At 48.9% G+C, this 13,506-nt stretch overlaps 1 protein-coding gene across 2 annotated transcripts; it reads right to left on the reverse strand.

The window, feature by feature from the left end:
• Window positions 1-504: 504 nt before the first annotated feature.
• Window positions 505-11,612, reverse strand: GSDMB (gasdermin B). Of its 2 annotated transcripts, XM_057715847.1 has the most exons (10): window positions 8,532-8,659; window positions 8,125-8,302; window positions 6,152-6,323; window positions 5,359-5,443; window positions 4,955-4,996; window positions 3,935-3,961; window positions 3,021-3,181; window positions 2,776-2,914; window positions 2,358-2,428; window positions 505-1,909 (listed from the first exon to the last, which is right to left on the reverse strand). In XM_057715847.1, exons 2-10 carry the CDS (start codon window positions 8,277-8,279, stop codon window positions 1,766-1,768), a joined length of 996 nt encoding a protein of 331 aa, XP_057571830.1. In that variant the 5' UTR covers window positions 8,280-8,302; window positions 8,532-8,659; the 3' UTR covers window positions 505-1,765. The 2 variants fall into 2 exon arrangements, with proteins under 2 accessions (XP_057571830.1, XP_057571831.1); XM_057715848.1 differs by lacking the exons at window positions 3,021-3,181; window positions 3,935-3,961; window positions 4,955-4,996; window positions 5,359-5,443; window positions 8,532-8,659 and adding an exon at window positions 11,375-11,612.
• Window positions 11,613-13,506: the final 1,894 nt, after the last annotated feature.

Genomic DNA, 13,506 nt, shown 5'->3' on the forward strand with positions numbered 1-13,506 from the left:
TCATAGGCCTATGTTTAGCTTTAGTAGATAGTGTTAAACAGTTTTCCAAAGTGGTGGACCAAGCTATACCCCAACAGCACTCATGAGAGTTCCTGTTGCATATAATATTTTTACAAATTTACAAGATAGTTACAAAACAAAGGTATGCTATATCATCCTAGCTTCATGTTTAAGTTACCATTGTTAAAACTGCCCCGTAGAAAAAATGTTCACATACCCCAAAATGTTAATAGTGGTTGTATTAAAGGGAGAAGGGAGATCACAGAGTACCTTTACCTTTGACTTTGAGAAATATCTGAAATGCTTTACAACAAGTATATATTTCTTTTACTTTTAATTACATTGTCTTGAAAATATTTTTCTTTCGATCTTTATTGGAGTATAATAGGTTTATACGGTTGTGCCAGTTTCTGCTGTACAACAAAGCAAATCAGCTGTATTTATACATATATCCCCATATCCCCTCCCTCTTGAGCCTCCCTCCCACCCTCCCTATCCCACCCCTCTAGGTCATCACCAATCATCAAATTGATCTCCCTCTGTTATGCAGTTGCTTCCCACTAGCTATCTGTGTTACATTTGGTAGTGTATAAATGTCAATACTACTCTTTCACTTTGTCCCAGCTTCTCCTTCCCCCTCTTCCCCGTGTCCTCAAGTCTGTTCTCTACATCTGTGTCTTTATTCTTCCTCTCCCACTGGGTTCATCAGTACCATTTTTTTAGATTCCATATATATGTATTAGCATATGGTATTTTTCTCTTTCTGACTTACTTCACTCTGTATGACAGACTCTAGGTCCATCCACCTCACTACAAAGAACTCAATTTCATTCCTTTTTATGGCTAATAATCCACTGTATATATGTGCCACATCTTCTTTATCCATTCATCTGTCGATGGACATTTAGGTTGCTTCCATGTCCTGGCTATTGTAAATAGTGCTGCAATGAACATTGTGGTACATGTATCTTTTTGAATTATGGTTTTCTCAGGATATATGCCCAGTAGTGGGATTGCTGGGTCATATGGTAGTTCTATTTTTAGTTTTTTGAGGAACTTCCATACTGTTTTCCATAGTGGCTGTATCACTTTACATTCCCACCAATAGTGCGGGAGGGTTCCTTTTTCTCCACAGCCTCTCCAGCATTTATTGTTCCTAGATTTTTCTGATGATGGCCATTCTGACTGGTGTGAGGTGATACCTCACTGTGGTTTTGATTTGCATTTCTCTAATGATTAGTGATGTTGAGCATCTTTTCATGTGTTTGTTGGCCGTCTGTATGTCTTCTTTGGAGAAATGTCTGTTTAGGCCTTTGCTAATGTTAAATAGAACTAAAAGGCCCGTGATGAAAAGCAGCAGCCTCCTCCTACACGCTTCCGCACCCCTCAGCCCCGCGTCTCCTAGCTTGCACTCCTTTAATTGCTTTCTTGCTTCTGAAGATGTTGAAATCCCTCATCTGCTGCCTAATTTCTCTTTTATCCTTTGTGGGTTTCTACCTTTTCCATCACTTTATTGTCATTTATTGAGATTTCAAGAAGGAGAGGAAATTCATATGATCCATCTGCCACTTTTCATCAGGAGTTCATGTGTACAGTCCAGGCTGGCTTTTGGACATTATCATGGTGAATGGGCTATATCAAACATAGGCAGCGGCTTGTTTTAAAGACATTATTCTGGTGATTGGGAATAGAGATGGTGAGGATGCACTGGGGAGGGGAGCACCCAGAGGCTTGTGGGGAGAATGCTTAAAGAGCTGACATGCTGTTAGGAAGACACAGAGGTCGGCTTCTCACCCAGCTGCAGCAGGACGGAGACAACAACGTAGAGGGCACAGAGAGTCCGTGCCTCAGGGTCACAGCCCACGTCACAGGGCTGCTCACCCCAGTTCTGCTCCAGGGTAGACTCCACCTGGAAGGAAACCCATCAGGTTGTAAAATCTGGGAACGAGGAAATATACCAGAAATGACAAGTATTTGGCCACACTCCTTAATCCTGAGCCCGTGGCAGACGTAGTAATCCACCATGGCACTCTTTCCTGCAGGGTCTGGAGAGCCTCAGATTCTCAACATAGTGACAGACGCTGCTGATCAGTCAGGGTGTGGCCAACTGCCCTCCTGGGACTAACAGTTTTCCACCCCCTCTCTTGCCCACAGGCAAGCAACAGAGCCTAAAAAGCCCATCCCAAATTGTCCTGGAAACAACATGTCCAGGAAATTGCCACACACCAGCTGCATAGACGTGAGCTGGCAGAGGACTGTGAAGTAGGAAGGGACTGGTCACTGGGACTTCTGGGTCCCTTGAAAGCATGGGCATTCACTTCCACTAGGACCTGGACCCTCAGCCCGGGCTGTCTTACCTTGTCCTTCAATAGGGGCAGGATCCCCTTATCTAGGGCCTCAGCAACAAGCTTTCGTTCCTCAGACAGCTCTGGGGGCAAAAAAAGAGGGTGGTTGGCTGAGAGGTGAGGCACATAGTGGGACGGGGCTTCACTGTCTGGTCAGACCTGGGACAAGCATGAGAGGAGGTTCCAGAGAGCCCCCAGGAGTGCTGGATGGGGGTTCTTCCAAATGGGCTCCTGCTTTCCTCTTAGCCTGCAGGAGGTCGTGGACTGCACCACAGGGGAAGACGAGGCAGTCTCTCAATCCCGGGGAAGATGGCTAGTTTCTGAAGTGTGAAGTTCTATGCCTCACAAAATGTAACAGGCAGTATATACCCCCTTTCTCCCAAGATTTGATTCCTCCTCCACGCCAGCTTATATCCAAACCCCTCCTCACCCATCAAGGCATCCAGGAAATCCCAAATGGCTTCCGCGCGCTCCTCTATCAAGATCCCAGCAGCATTAAAAAGGCTGTTTATGAGAGGACCTGCTGGGCCCTCCACCTGTAGCTCACCGGAGCGCCGGACCTCAGACACCTAGGACCAGGAGACGGGGGAGATGAGCCCAGTCCCATTACATAGCAGGTTGTCTCCCCACTGGCTCCTCCCTCTCTCTGCCCCACTTCTTCCTTGGGCCTCTTACTCTTCGCTCTAGATTCTGCAGCTCTTCATTCTTGCTGAGGCACTTAGTGAAGCAACTTAGCACTTCTTTTTGCTCCTCCTCAGTCAGACCCTGGAAGACTCGCACCATGTCCTGCATCTCCTCCTTCATGCTTCTGAAATGCCCCAAACTCAGGGACTTCCCTGGAGAGGCAGAAATTAAGAACCCAACCCACCCAGCCTAGCAAGTTCCATTACCAAGGCCCCCCAGGCCCCATTCTTTATCTCTTCTTCTTCTGAAGACCACCTCTCTGTATCTTCCCTTCTTCTAATATTTTCCTATTAAAATGAAGCATCCTTCTTCCCAGACACCCACCAGCATTGCCTCCCACTGACCCCACTTCCACTTCCCCAGCGTATCCTCAGTCTAGTACCAACCCTCAATTCTTCTCCACCTCCAGGAAATCAAAGCTTATGTAGTCCTTGCCATTCAAAGTGGAAGCTTTGGACCACAGTAGGAGAAGTGAGGATTTAGAGGAAGTTAGAGCAGTGGTTCTCAGTCATGACTGTGCATGAGAATCCCCTGGAGAGTGCCCAGACCCGATGCCAGACCAGGCCTCACCCCCAGATCAATTAAATCAGAATTTCTAGAGGTGCGACTCAGGTATCACCACTTTTAAAGTTCCCCCCAGTTGATGACTATATACAACCAATGAGAATCACTGTGTTTAGAGGAGACAGGTGCAACCTCCAGACTAAGGTTGAAACATACTTTGGGCACTGCCCTACCCTTCTCCTCCCAACACGCTCCACCACCACCGCCACCGCACCCCCCCCACCCCCCACACACACGCGCACGCACACTCAGCTGCCCCACCTGAGTTGCACTTCCTGAGGCCAGAGGGCTCAAGGGTGAGGAGTGCAGTGACCCTCAACACAGCTGGCTTCCATCCTTACCTAACCCAGATGAACCACCATCTTTCTCTGCAAAGAGAGGAAGAATGATCTCAGAGAGTCCTCAGGTCACCTCCACCCCCCTGTGGACTTTTTTGTCCCAGTGGTGGAAGTTTTGAATTCTGGACTGTGAGCCCTCACTGCCCATGCCCGGGAGCGTCCATCCTCATCACTGTGTGTGAATGACAAAGCGCTGTATTTACAGACCCTTCCTAACCCTCAGAGGCAGGCAGCCATAGGATTATGCCTAGATGATTGACGGAGAAATGGAAGCCCAGAGAGGGAGCACCGTCCCTTCAGCCCTCAGCAAATTTGGATCAGGGCAGGAACTGGAATCTACCCCCTGACTCCTCTGTTATGGCACTTTAGAGTGATAGAGAGTCTCTTTTGAGCTAGCAAGACCTTGTCAGGACTGAACCTGCAACTTCTACCACTTCCAGAAATTCTTCTTGAATATTCTACTCCATCTGACCTCTCTCTACTCCTTCACAAGGCCTTTTAGGCAGTACAGTCCTTATTGGATTCAGGGAAAGACTCTGAAATTCCAGAGGAAGCCACATTCAGAATCATAGGGATCTCCTAGTCTAATCCTAGTTCATTTTAAAGTCAGTATAACCATGGCTAGGAGGCTATACAGCTAATCTCAGGACTAGACCCTGAGAACCAGTCCAGTGCTGCTTTCAGTGCTAGTGCTACTATGTGAGAACCGGCCAGGCAATTCAGGTGTGCTTCCTAGGCCAATAACCCTTCAGTAAGGGCTGTGAGCCCGGGATCCAGCACACTGACCTACACAGAGCAAATCAAAGTTGGCGGAGCCTGGAAACCCTAGGCCAACATGCAATCCAACCTACTTCTCCAACAGGCAGCTTTTTCTCCTGCCTTTACCACAGTTCCCACCTGGGTACATCCTATTACATTCTTAGCACTAATAACTATAATTCCAGGTTATTTGTTATCTTCTTTTTAAAATAGTATCCTTGCCCATTCTGGAATGATGAACAGGAGGCCCAGAAGCTCACTTACCTTCCGGAAAGGATTTTTCTTTTTTGTCCGAGAAACAAATATCTAAACCAGTTTGTAAAAAGAGAGAGAAAGACCAGTTATCAGAAAGCTCAGTTCTCTCTCTGTAAAGTCCTCTCTCTAACATCTCCCCAATATTCCCACTCTGGCCCCCAACAGAAAAAAAAATACTGGGAGAGAGACGGGAGTTAACACCACTAGGGAAGAATTAGTGTCATGCTGGGGCAAATCCCGGGTCAGTGGTGTCTGAGCAAGAATCCTCCACCCTTCTCATTCCCTGGAACTTCCCCCCGCCTTCCAGCTCACCAGGACCCCTCCAGGCTGACATAGACCCCAGCTGAATAGACCCCCACCCTCCTCATGTGTTCAGGCTCCCCACCCACCCTGCCCCACCAGGCCCTACTTACTCATCCTCTCCGCGTTGGGGAAGATGAGCTGCCTTACTCGATAGCCCACGACTTTCTCAGGGCCGATGGTCACTTTCCTTTGGTGCTAGGAAAAAGGAGCTCAGGTTGACTGACCCCTAGGCGCTTGACGTAGGTATCTTGCCTGATCTCCCAAACAATCCTGGGATGTAGACATTTTTATCCTCATTTTACAAATGAGAGAACTGAGGCTCTGAGAGGGTCAGCAAATGAGCCCGTTTCACAGCAGCAGAGCTGAAATTTGAACCCACATCTGATCCCAAAACTCATGTTGTTTCTACTTCATTCAACAAATACTTATGGGGCATTCCCTGACAGTCCAGTGGTTAGGACCCAGCACTTTCACTGCCAGGGGCCTGGGTTCGATCCCTGGTCAGGGAACCAAGATCCCACAAGTCGCGTGGCACGGCCAAAAAAAAAAAATTTACGGAGGACACACATGCCTGTTCTGTTCCAGGCATCATGGCTCCTGCCCTCCTGCCTCCTAGAAAGGGAGGAAGTCAGTGAACGAGCAAAACACACCCGTGTAATTAGAAGCACTCTGAAGCAAATGAAAACAGGACATCACTAGAGAGTAGGAGGGGAGAGACGAGTGACACCACACCCTGTCTTAGGGCAAGAGGAGAAGTCGTAAGAAGGCCAAGGAGCAGGCAGCACTGCTCAGAGAGGTCTGAAGGAAGAGCTGAAGAGCCTGGCATCTGGGTGGGCAGCCCCTGACCTGCGGTGGGTGAGCCAGGCTGGCTCTCCCACAGTCCCTGCCTCCCAGGATCCTAACCTTGTGTTCACAGTGGAGACCAAAACATGCGATCCAGTTCCAAAATGTATATTGCTGTTCACTTTCCAGGGTTTCTTTCTTTATCGTCTTCAGAGTTTCCGTCACTAGATAAAGGTCTTCTCTCATCGCCTGGATTGATCGGAATGAAGGGGGCAGTGTCGTCTTCAGCTTCCTGGAGGGAGTAAAGGGGGCATGAGAGGGGCCCCACCCCCCAGGGACATTCCCCCCTCCACCAGCTAGTTTCTATTTCAGAGTAAGTGCTTCTGAGGCCGGAAGACCAAGGAACGCAGCACCCTCATCACGGTTCACTTTACCCACTGTGGGCGGGGAGGGAACCCACTAGCACTTCTGGAAGATTACAGTGTGCCCGCACTGAGACACCTCACACACCATGTCATTCAAGCCTCACCACCCCTCTATGACGTAGGCAGGATTGCATCCGTCTTTCATAACGAAATCAAGGCTTAGAGACAGGTTGTGAGTGGTCTGAGTTCACACAGCTAATAAATATAGAACTGGGATTCAAACCCCAGGGTGTGTGAGTCCGAAGCTTGTGCCCTTCCCGTGGCACTCAGACAGGCATCTGCCCAGTCCACAGCAGCCCCTTCTCTGAGAAGGGGCTCCAGCTCCCCGCACTGGTCTCTGGGGCCTGGCTGCTTTGTCAACCCTTGGGGTCCATGAGGCATCTCTGATTCCATAAGGAAATTCACTTTGTGACTTAAAACAGCCTGATGGGGGTCTTCCTTGGTGGTCCAGCAGTTAAGACTCTGCGCTCCCAATGCAGAGGGCCCAGGTTCAATCCCTGGTCAGGGAACCAGATCCCACGTGCTGCAGCTAAGATCCTGCATGCTGCAACTCAGACCCCACACAGCCAAATATATATGTATTTATATTTATATTTACCTACCGACCTACCTGGTGGAAGTGCAGGTATTTGCAACAAAAAGGCCCCCAAGAAAGTCCTACATCCTTGCCTCCTCAGACCTTCCTCTGCCTACCCTTCCCCACACAACTATTTACACATTCCACATAGCCTCACCCTTGAAACAACAGGCATGCTAGAAAAAATTGAGTTTCCTCAGAAACACTCAGCGGCCGCTCCCCAGCAATACTGTGGTGGGTAGGGTGAGTTCAAAGGACCAGTACAATTTCACTGTCAGCCTTTCAGTTTTTAATTAAAAAGGAAAAGCAAAAGGCATCCACCCCACTCAAGGAGGGCTAGCCCAGGAGAACACTGGGGTCCCTTCCCCTGAACTGTCCACACTTTCCAGCTAGGGAAGAAGACACCAATACCAACCGCAGCACAGTTGCTGAGGGGGAAGGCTGGTGATGTCCCTCCCTCTAAGTCCCTTGGAAGGACCATGCCCTCAGCTATCAGAGCTTCTGTGGCACTTGATTGGTGCCACCCTGGTGGGGTGGAGCGGTGGCATTTCCTGCACAGGAAATGTTCAGCCGGGGTACTTTGATTTCATTGCGCTTCATTTCAACTCTCTTTCCAAGTACTTAGCCTGTGCCGGGGATAAACAAAGAGGCTAGTAACGTCAGTCCTTGATCACAAGTTGTTCCCAGTGCAGGGAGGGAAGGGAACATGGAAACCACTGGCTTGCCACAAGGCAGAGTGAAACAGGCACAAAATACAGATTTGGCCAACACAGTATAGGAAAACAGAGGAGAGTGGCCTCTTGAAACCAGCCAGTTTTGATCCACGCCAGAGTCATCAATCACCCTGGAGGAAAGGCGTGAATTGGGGGCCTCAGAAGAAGGGCTCCTGGAGGCAGGTCCTGGAAGAATGAGAAGGCTTCCTGAGGGTGGAGAAGAGGAGGGCGTGCTTGTGTGAAGGAGTGGGCTGGGGAGAGCTGGGAGGAGGGAGGGGAGGCTGCACTAGTCAGGGGCCCCCCACCTCAGATGCCCTTGGCGCCCAAAATGGGCTTCTCCCTCTCTCCTCCCCCCTGGCTGCCCGCATCCAGCCTCACTTGTTGTCAAGGGAATCCAGGAATTTCTGAAGTATCCGGGTCTTCGATAACTCGATGCCGTGCTCCTGGTGCTCATAGATGGTTATTCCGCCTTCAGTTTTTTCTTCTTTGGGTAGTTTCACTGCCAAATTTCCCTTTGCGTCTACGCAGTCCATAACTTGGGTCTTATCCTCTTGATCTGGAAAGAGAAAGGTAAAGGTCACACGGAGGCTGGCCCAAAAGATCTCTCTCTAGAAAATCCTCCCTGGTGTGCCCCGTCCTGGGCTCCCCTCCACGATCCCCTTCCCTTCTGAGGAAGTCTTCCAGCTGTGGCTCTCCTCCGGCCAATGCTGTTCTCACCAGGAGTCATCATGCCTGTAGCCCCTCTGCCACCTTCTTATCAAATGACCTTGGATATGTCACGTCACCTTGGAATCTGTTTCCTCATCTATAGAGGGAGATTTTTTTTTTTCTTTTTTTGGCCACGCAGCATGCAGGATCTTAGTTCCCCCACCAGGGGTGGAACCTGAGCCCCCTGCAAGGGCAGCTCGGAGTCTTAACCACTGGACCACGAGGGAAGTCCCTATAGAAGGAGACTATTAATAGTACCTACTTCCCGTGCTTGAGGAAATTAAATAATGTAGTTAAGCACGTAGAGTGCCTGGCACATGTACTAAATGCTCAATAAATGCAAGCTAGTCTTATTTAACTATTTAAGAGGCTGGAATGAGACAAGGAAAAGTAAAGCGAAAGAATTAGGAGACCCTGACCATTGGGAAATAAAAATTAAGCAGAGTTCAATCTCTGTGTTTGTTTGAACTGTGCAGGTGTAAAGTGAGGCAACTCTGGAAAGTTGCCTACCCACGTGGACTCTGCCTGGCCTTGCATAAGGGCTTGCATAAGGGCCTGGATTCCAAGTCAGTTGCTGCCCCAGAGTTAGCGGCGCATGTGTGGAGATGCTGCCAGGCTGAGTGCCTTTCTCTCAGACCTCCCACTTCTGAGCCTACAGAGGAGGGAGAGCTTATACTGCTGGGTTTTGGGGGCAGGGCAGGATTGCCAGAGAAAAATTGCATTTTGAAACTGGTGGAAACATGACAGACCTAGAAATAGTGCCTGAAATCAGTCCTGTGTGTGTGACACTAATGTCTCAGGGTCCATTTGTTTCTTGAGGAACGTAAAAGTTTGTGTGTACTTTATCAGAGAGAAAGAAAAATCAGACCTTATGCACACAAAGAATACAGTATGGGGGAAATTCCCTGGCAGTCCAGTAGTTAGGACTCCACGCTTCCACTGCAGGGGGCATGGGTTCAATCCCTGGTCAGGGAACTAATCCTGCAAGCCACTTGGCACAGCAGTCAATCAACCAATAAAACAGTATGGAGAGGGGAAGGGGGAAAGAATAACTTGACAGCAGAGAAAACTGACAGGCACTGTCTCAGCCAGGTGACTAAGGTCAACATCAACAGTGATAAGTCATGTTGATAGTAGGTACCCTTGATATGATGTGATGAGGACAGCACTTTACCTCTGCAGTCTTCCTCCCCCAAACCCATTGCCTAGGTCTAACTGTAAGAAAAAAATCAGACAAATTCCAGTAGGGGGGTGTTCAGCAATATGCCTGACCAGTACTCCTCAAAACTGTCAACGCCATCAAAACAAGGAAAGTCTGAGACATTGTCACAGCCAAGAGGAGCCAAAGGAGACGTAACAACTAAAAGTCATATGATGTCATGGATGGGATCCTGGAACACAGAAGGACACTAGATAGAAACTAAGGAAATCTGAATAAAGTATGGTCTTTAGTTAATTAAAAAAGAAAAAAAAAACATGTACACCATCTATACCATATAGTTAAAAAAATAATAATCTGCTTGAAAAGGGAGCAAGCCAAGTTGCTGAAAATCAATCTAAATTACCAGTTCACCTCATTCTTAAGGATTTTTTAAAAATTTGTTTTCACCTCTGCCTCTGAATTTTTTTATGCAAACAGGTAGACTTTCCCTTAAAGGAAGTTAACTGACTTCGTCAACTTTTTTTTTCCATAACGAAACTTGCCCCTGCCCTTGGGGTGTAATATGATCATTGTAGAACATCCTAGTCCTGCTTTAAAGTTTTTTTCTGTTTTCAGTGAACATGTCATTTGGCAAACTGATTTTTTTTTTTTTTTTTGAGAACTAGCTTTTAGTAAATTGACTCTTGGCAATTCACTTTTCAGAGAATTGACTCAGAGTCTTTGAAAAACACTAATCTGAAATTTTCCAAAAGCCCTTTGCTTGCTTAATTAAATGCCACTTGTGGAAAAGCCTGCCACCTGCGAGTAATCTGGGCACTACTCTTGGTCACATAACAGCAGTACCAGGCACGTGGCAGGTGATCTAAAACTTTACAGTGGTGTTGTTAGAATTCTTTTCCATCTCTTGGTGAGACCCAAATGGGCTTTGGCAAAGATGTCTGAGCTGTAAAACTCCTCACCATGAGGCGTGAAACGCTGTAATAAGTCTCCAAGTGAGGGTGCATCAGCACCTATCCTGGGGCTTCTGAAACGCAGAAACCCCAGGAATCACTGAGCTTGGAAGCAGGGGGATGGAACAGACTTCTCTATTAGGGTCTTCAGGCCCTTAGGGAGTTCTTTCTGCTCACCAGCAACTTCCCATTCAGCCATGATCTCCAGGAACAGGAAGAGGTAATAATGGTCGCCATCACCAGCAGAATGATTGGGGCGAATTTTATTCAATGCTCCTTCTTGCAGGCACTGTGGTAAATGATTTACGTAATTTATCTCATTTGATTCTTGCAACACTCTTCTTGAGTTGATAGGTGAGGAAACAAACTTAGATAAAGGCACTTGTCCAGAGGTCACCCAGCTGGTAATTGTGGCAGAGCCGGGTTTTGAAGCCAGATGCCCCCAATTCTAAAGCCTGAGTCCTTTCCTAACCACTAAGCAAACTGCCTCCATTTATTTATCCATTTAAATGATAAACATTATAAACCCATGAGAAGACCTCAGCTAATTTAAAAGCGAATTATTTACAAAGGAAAAAAATAGGAAAGAAGACTATTTACGAATAGTTTCCAATAAAAATAAATTTCCATTTCCTCTATTCCCTTCTCCCCATGCAGCTCTCCCACACATTTCTTAAATTGAGGTGTATGGATGTGTACATACAAATTCCACAGGTTTCTTTATTGACTGGTTGGCCTGGTTAATAGCAATGGGGTGTTGAGAGTGGGTAGAACAGGAGTGGCAAAGTCTCATCCACCTCATACTGACCTTGGGGCCCAGGAACCAGCTTATCAAACAGCACTTCGCCCTCTTCCATCTCCAGGATGTCCTCTAGGGTGAGGTCTGTCTTGTCATACTGGTATCCAAAGAAATGTCTGCTCTTCTTTACCAGATAGAAGCAGTGGAATCGGTCGGCATCCATGAGGCTTCTGACAGCAATCATATCCCCAGCAGGGTCCATCTGGTAGACCACAGCTCTGGCGACTTCCTCAAATACTGCAGGCATTGTGCCTGGACCAACTGAGAAAAGGAAGCCCGCTGCAGTTTGAGGGAGGGAGATACTGGTTCAGGTTTTTAAATCTTCTACCTTAGGCAGCTTGGGGTCGAGAAAGATCCAAAAGTTCTAGGCCAACCGGAATGGTTTGCCTTCCCTGTCTGTAGCAGGTGCGATGGTCTCTACACACGAAGGTGGGATGACCATCACAAATGCCGATTCTCCTCTGCCCCTCGTGGAACGCTTCTGAAAGTGGGGATTGCCCCAAAGGGAAAGCGAGACCTGTCTTCTGTGTCTCCCACAGCAGAGTCGCCCCCTTGCTCAGAGGGGCCTGATGGCTGGAAAGGCAGGCCCACCTTCCTCAGCCAGACCCCCACCAGTGCTGATGAGCAGAGGACCCAGGAAGAGATGAGGCGCATGACTGCCAGGCCTCACATTACCAGCCCCAATAGATGACTTCTTCCCTTGGCTCTGACTCCTGGGCCTTGCTCCCTTCCTGTTCTGCAAGGCAGTTGGATGGTGCCCCTACCAACCATTTCCCAGTGGGATGGTGATAAATTGGCCTCAGAAGGGAATGAAAGAGAAAAGGTAGTACTTTACCTCTGTACTCAAGAGTGGCTTGGAGCTGGGCGCCCTGGAGAGCCCCGCACCCCCAAGTCCTGTCTCCTCCGTTTCTAGTCACCTTCTGAAGGGTCCCCTTATACTTGGTGAAATAAAATGAACCCCCAAACCCCACCTGGGGCACCTCCCTCCACCCACTCTCTCCTTCACCCTCTCCTAGTCTACTTTTGGCCCCTGGTCTCCATCTTGCCTGCCCTGCGGGACCCTCCACAGGCCCTCCGCCGGTCCAGCCTGACACAGCTGCTCTCTCCCATTTCTGTTCAGCCGTAGCTCTTGTGTCCTCCCCACATCGGACCCTTCAGGCCCTCTTCCCTCCAAATCCTTACTCTCTCCGCTTCTGTCAATCACTCTGCATCTCCTTCCTGAGATCCCTTTTCCTTTCTTCAGGCTCCTTTGCCACCTTCCTGAGGCCAGATCCCCCCTCACAGGCTTCCTGGCCACCTTCCCCTAATTCCTTTCTGGCTGGCCCAGGCACCTGCTCACCCACGCTCCCTTCTCTGCCCCTGCCTCCACCATGGGGGCCAACTCTCAACTCACTCCCCACCTAGGAATTCTTCTGGGTATATGGAAAGGCTGTGCTCAAGCCCCACAGGTCCATCTCAGAGGCTGCCCATCTCTTGTTTTTGTCCTCAGCTACTCACCAAAAATGGAGGTGTAAGAGTCCCCTCTGTGTAAGATCTCTGCACAATTCCTGGCCACTGTGTCTCAGGAAACTATACAACAGGAATTGAAAAAAGAAACCGGAAAGCCAGGTGCCCCACCTCTCAGGCTTTTAGACAAGCCACATTATGGCTGGGCTGGAGGCAGACAGGCCAAAGGTAAGAAACCAACCCTTCCCTCCTCTTGGACCCAGGAAGCAGATGGGAGATAGATCAACAGATATACACAGGTGATACTGCACAGAACACACTATAAAGACTCCTCCCTCCCCTGGCCATGTGAGCCTCAGTTAAGTCCTCTTCCCCTCCCACTCATGCCTATGGCGGGGAGGAGGAAGCGGGAAGACGCCTCTGAAGACACAAAGGCCAGGAGAAGATGTAGCCCTCCAAGGCAAGGAAGAGAAGTGAAACGGGGGGAGGAATTCAGAGGAAAGGACTGGGCACCCCTTGGGACTCTGGCTTCTTTATGAAGCCATTGCTGAACTGACCCCTGCTCCCTGGCCGTGTCACAAGCGACCCCTCTGCCAGCGCAGCCTGGCTCGGCCAGCCTGTGGAGCCCAGAGGTGTACGCTGTGTCTGAGGAACAGCCAGGCGGAGTCCCAGAGCGAGGCGCTGCTCTCTGGCCA

Source organism: Hippopotamus amphibius, chromosome 17 (assembly GCF_030028045.1).
Source record: "Hippopotamus amphibius kiboko isolate mHipAmp2 chromosome 17, mHipAmp2.hap2, whole genome shotgun sequence".
NCBI lineage: Eukaryota > Metazoa > Chordata > Mammalia > Artiodactyla > Hippopotamidae > Hippopotamus > Hippopotamus amphibius.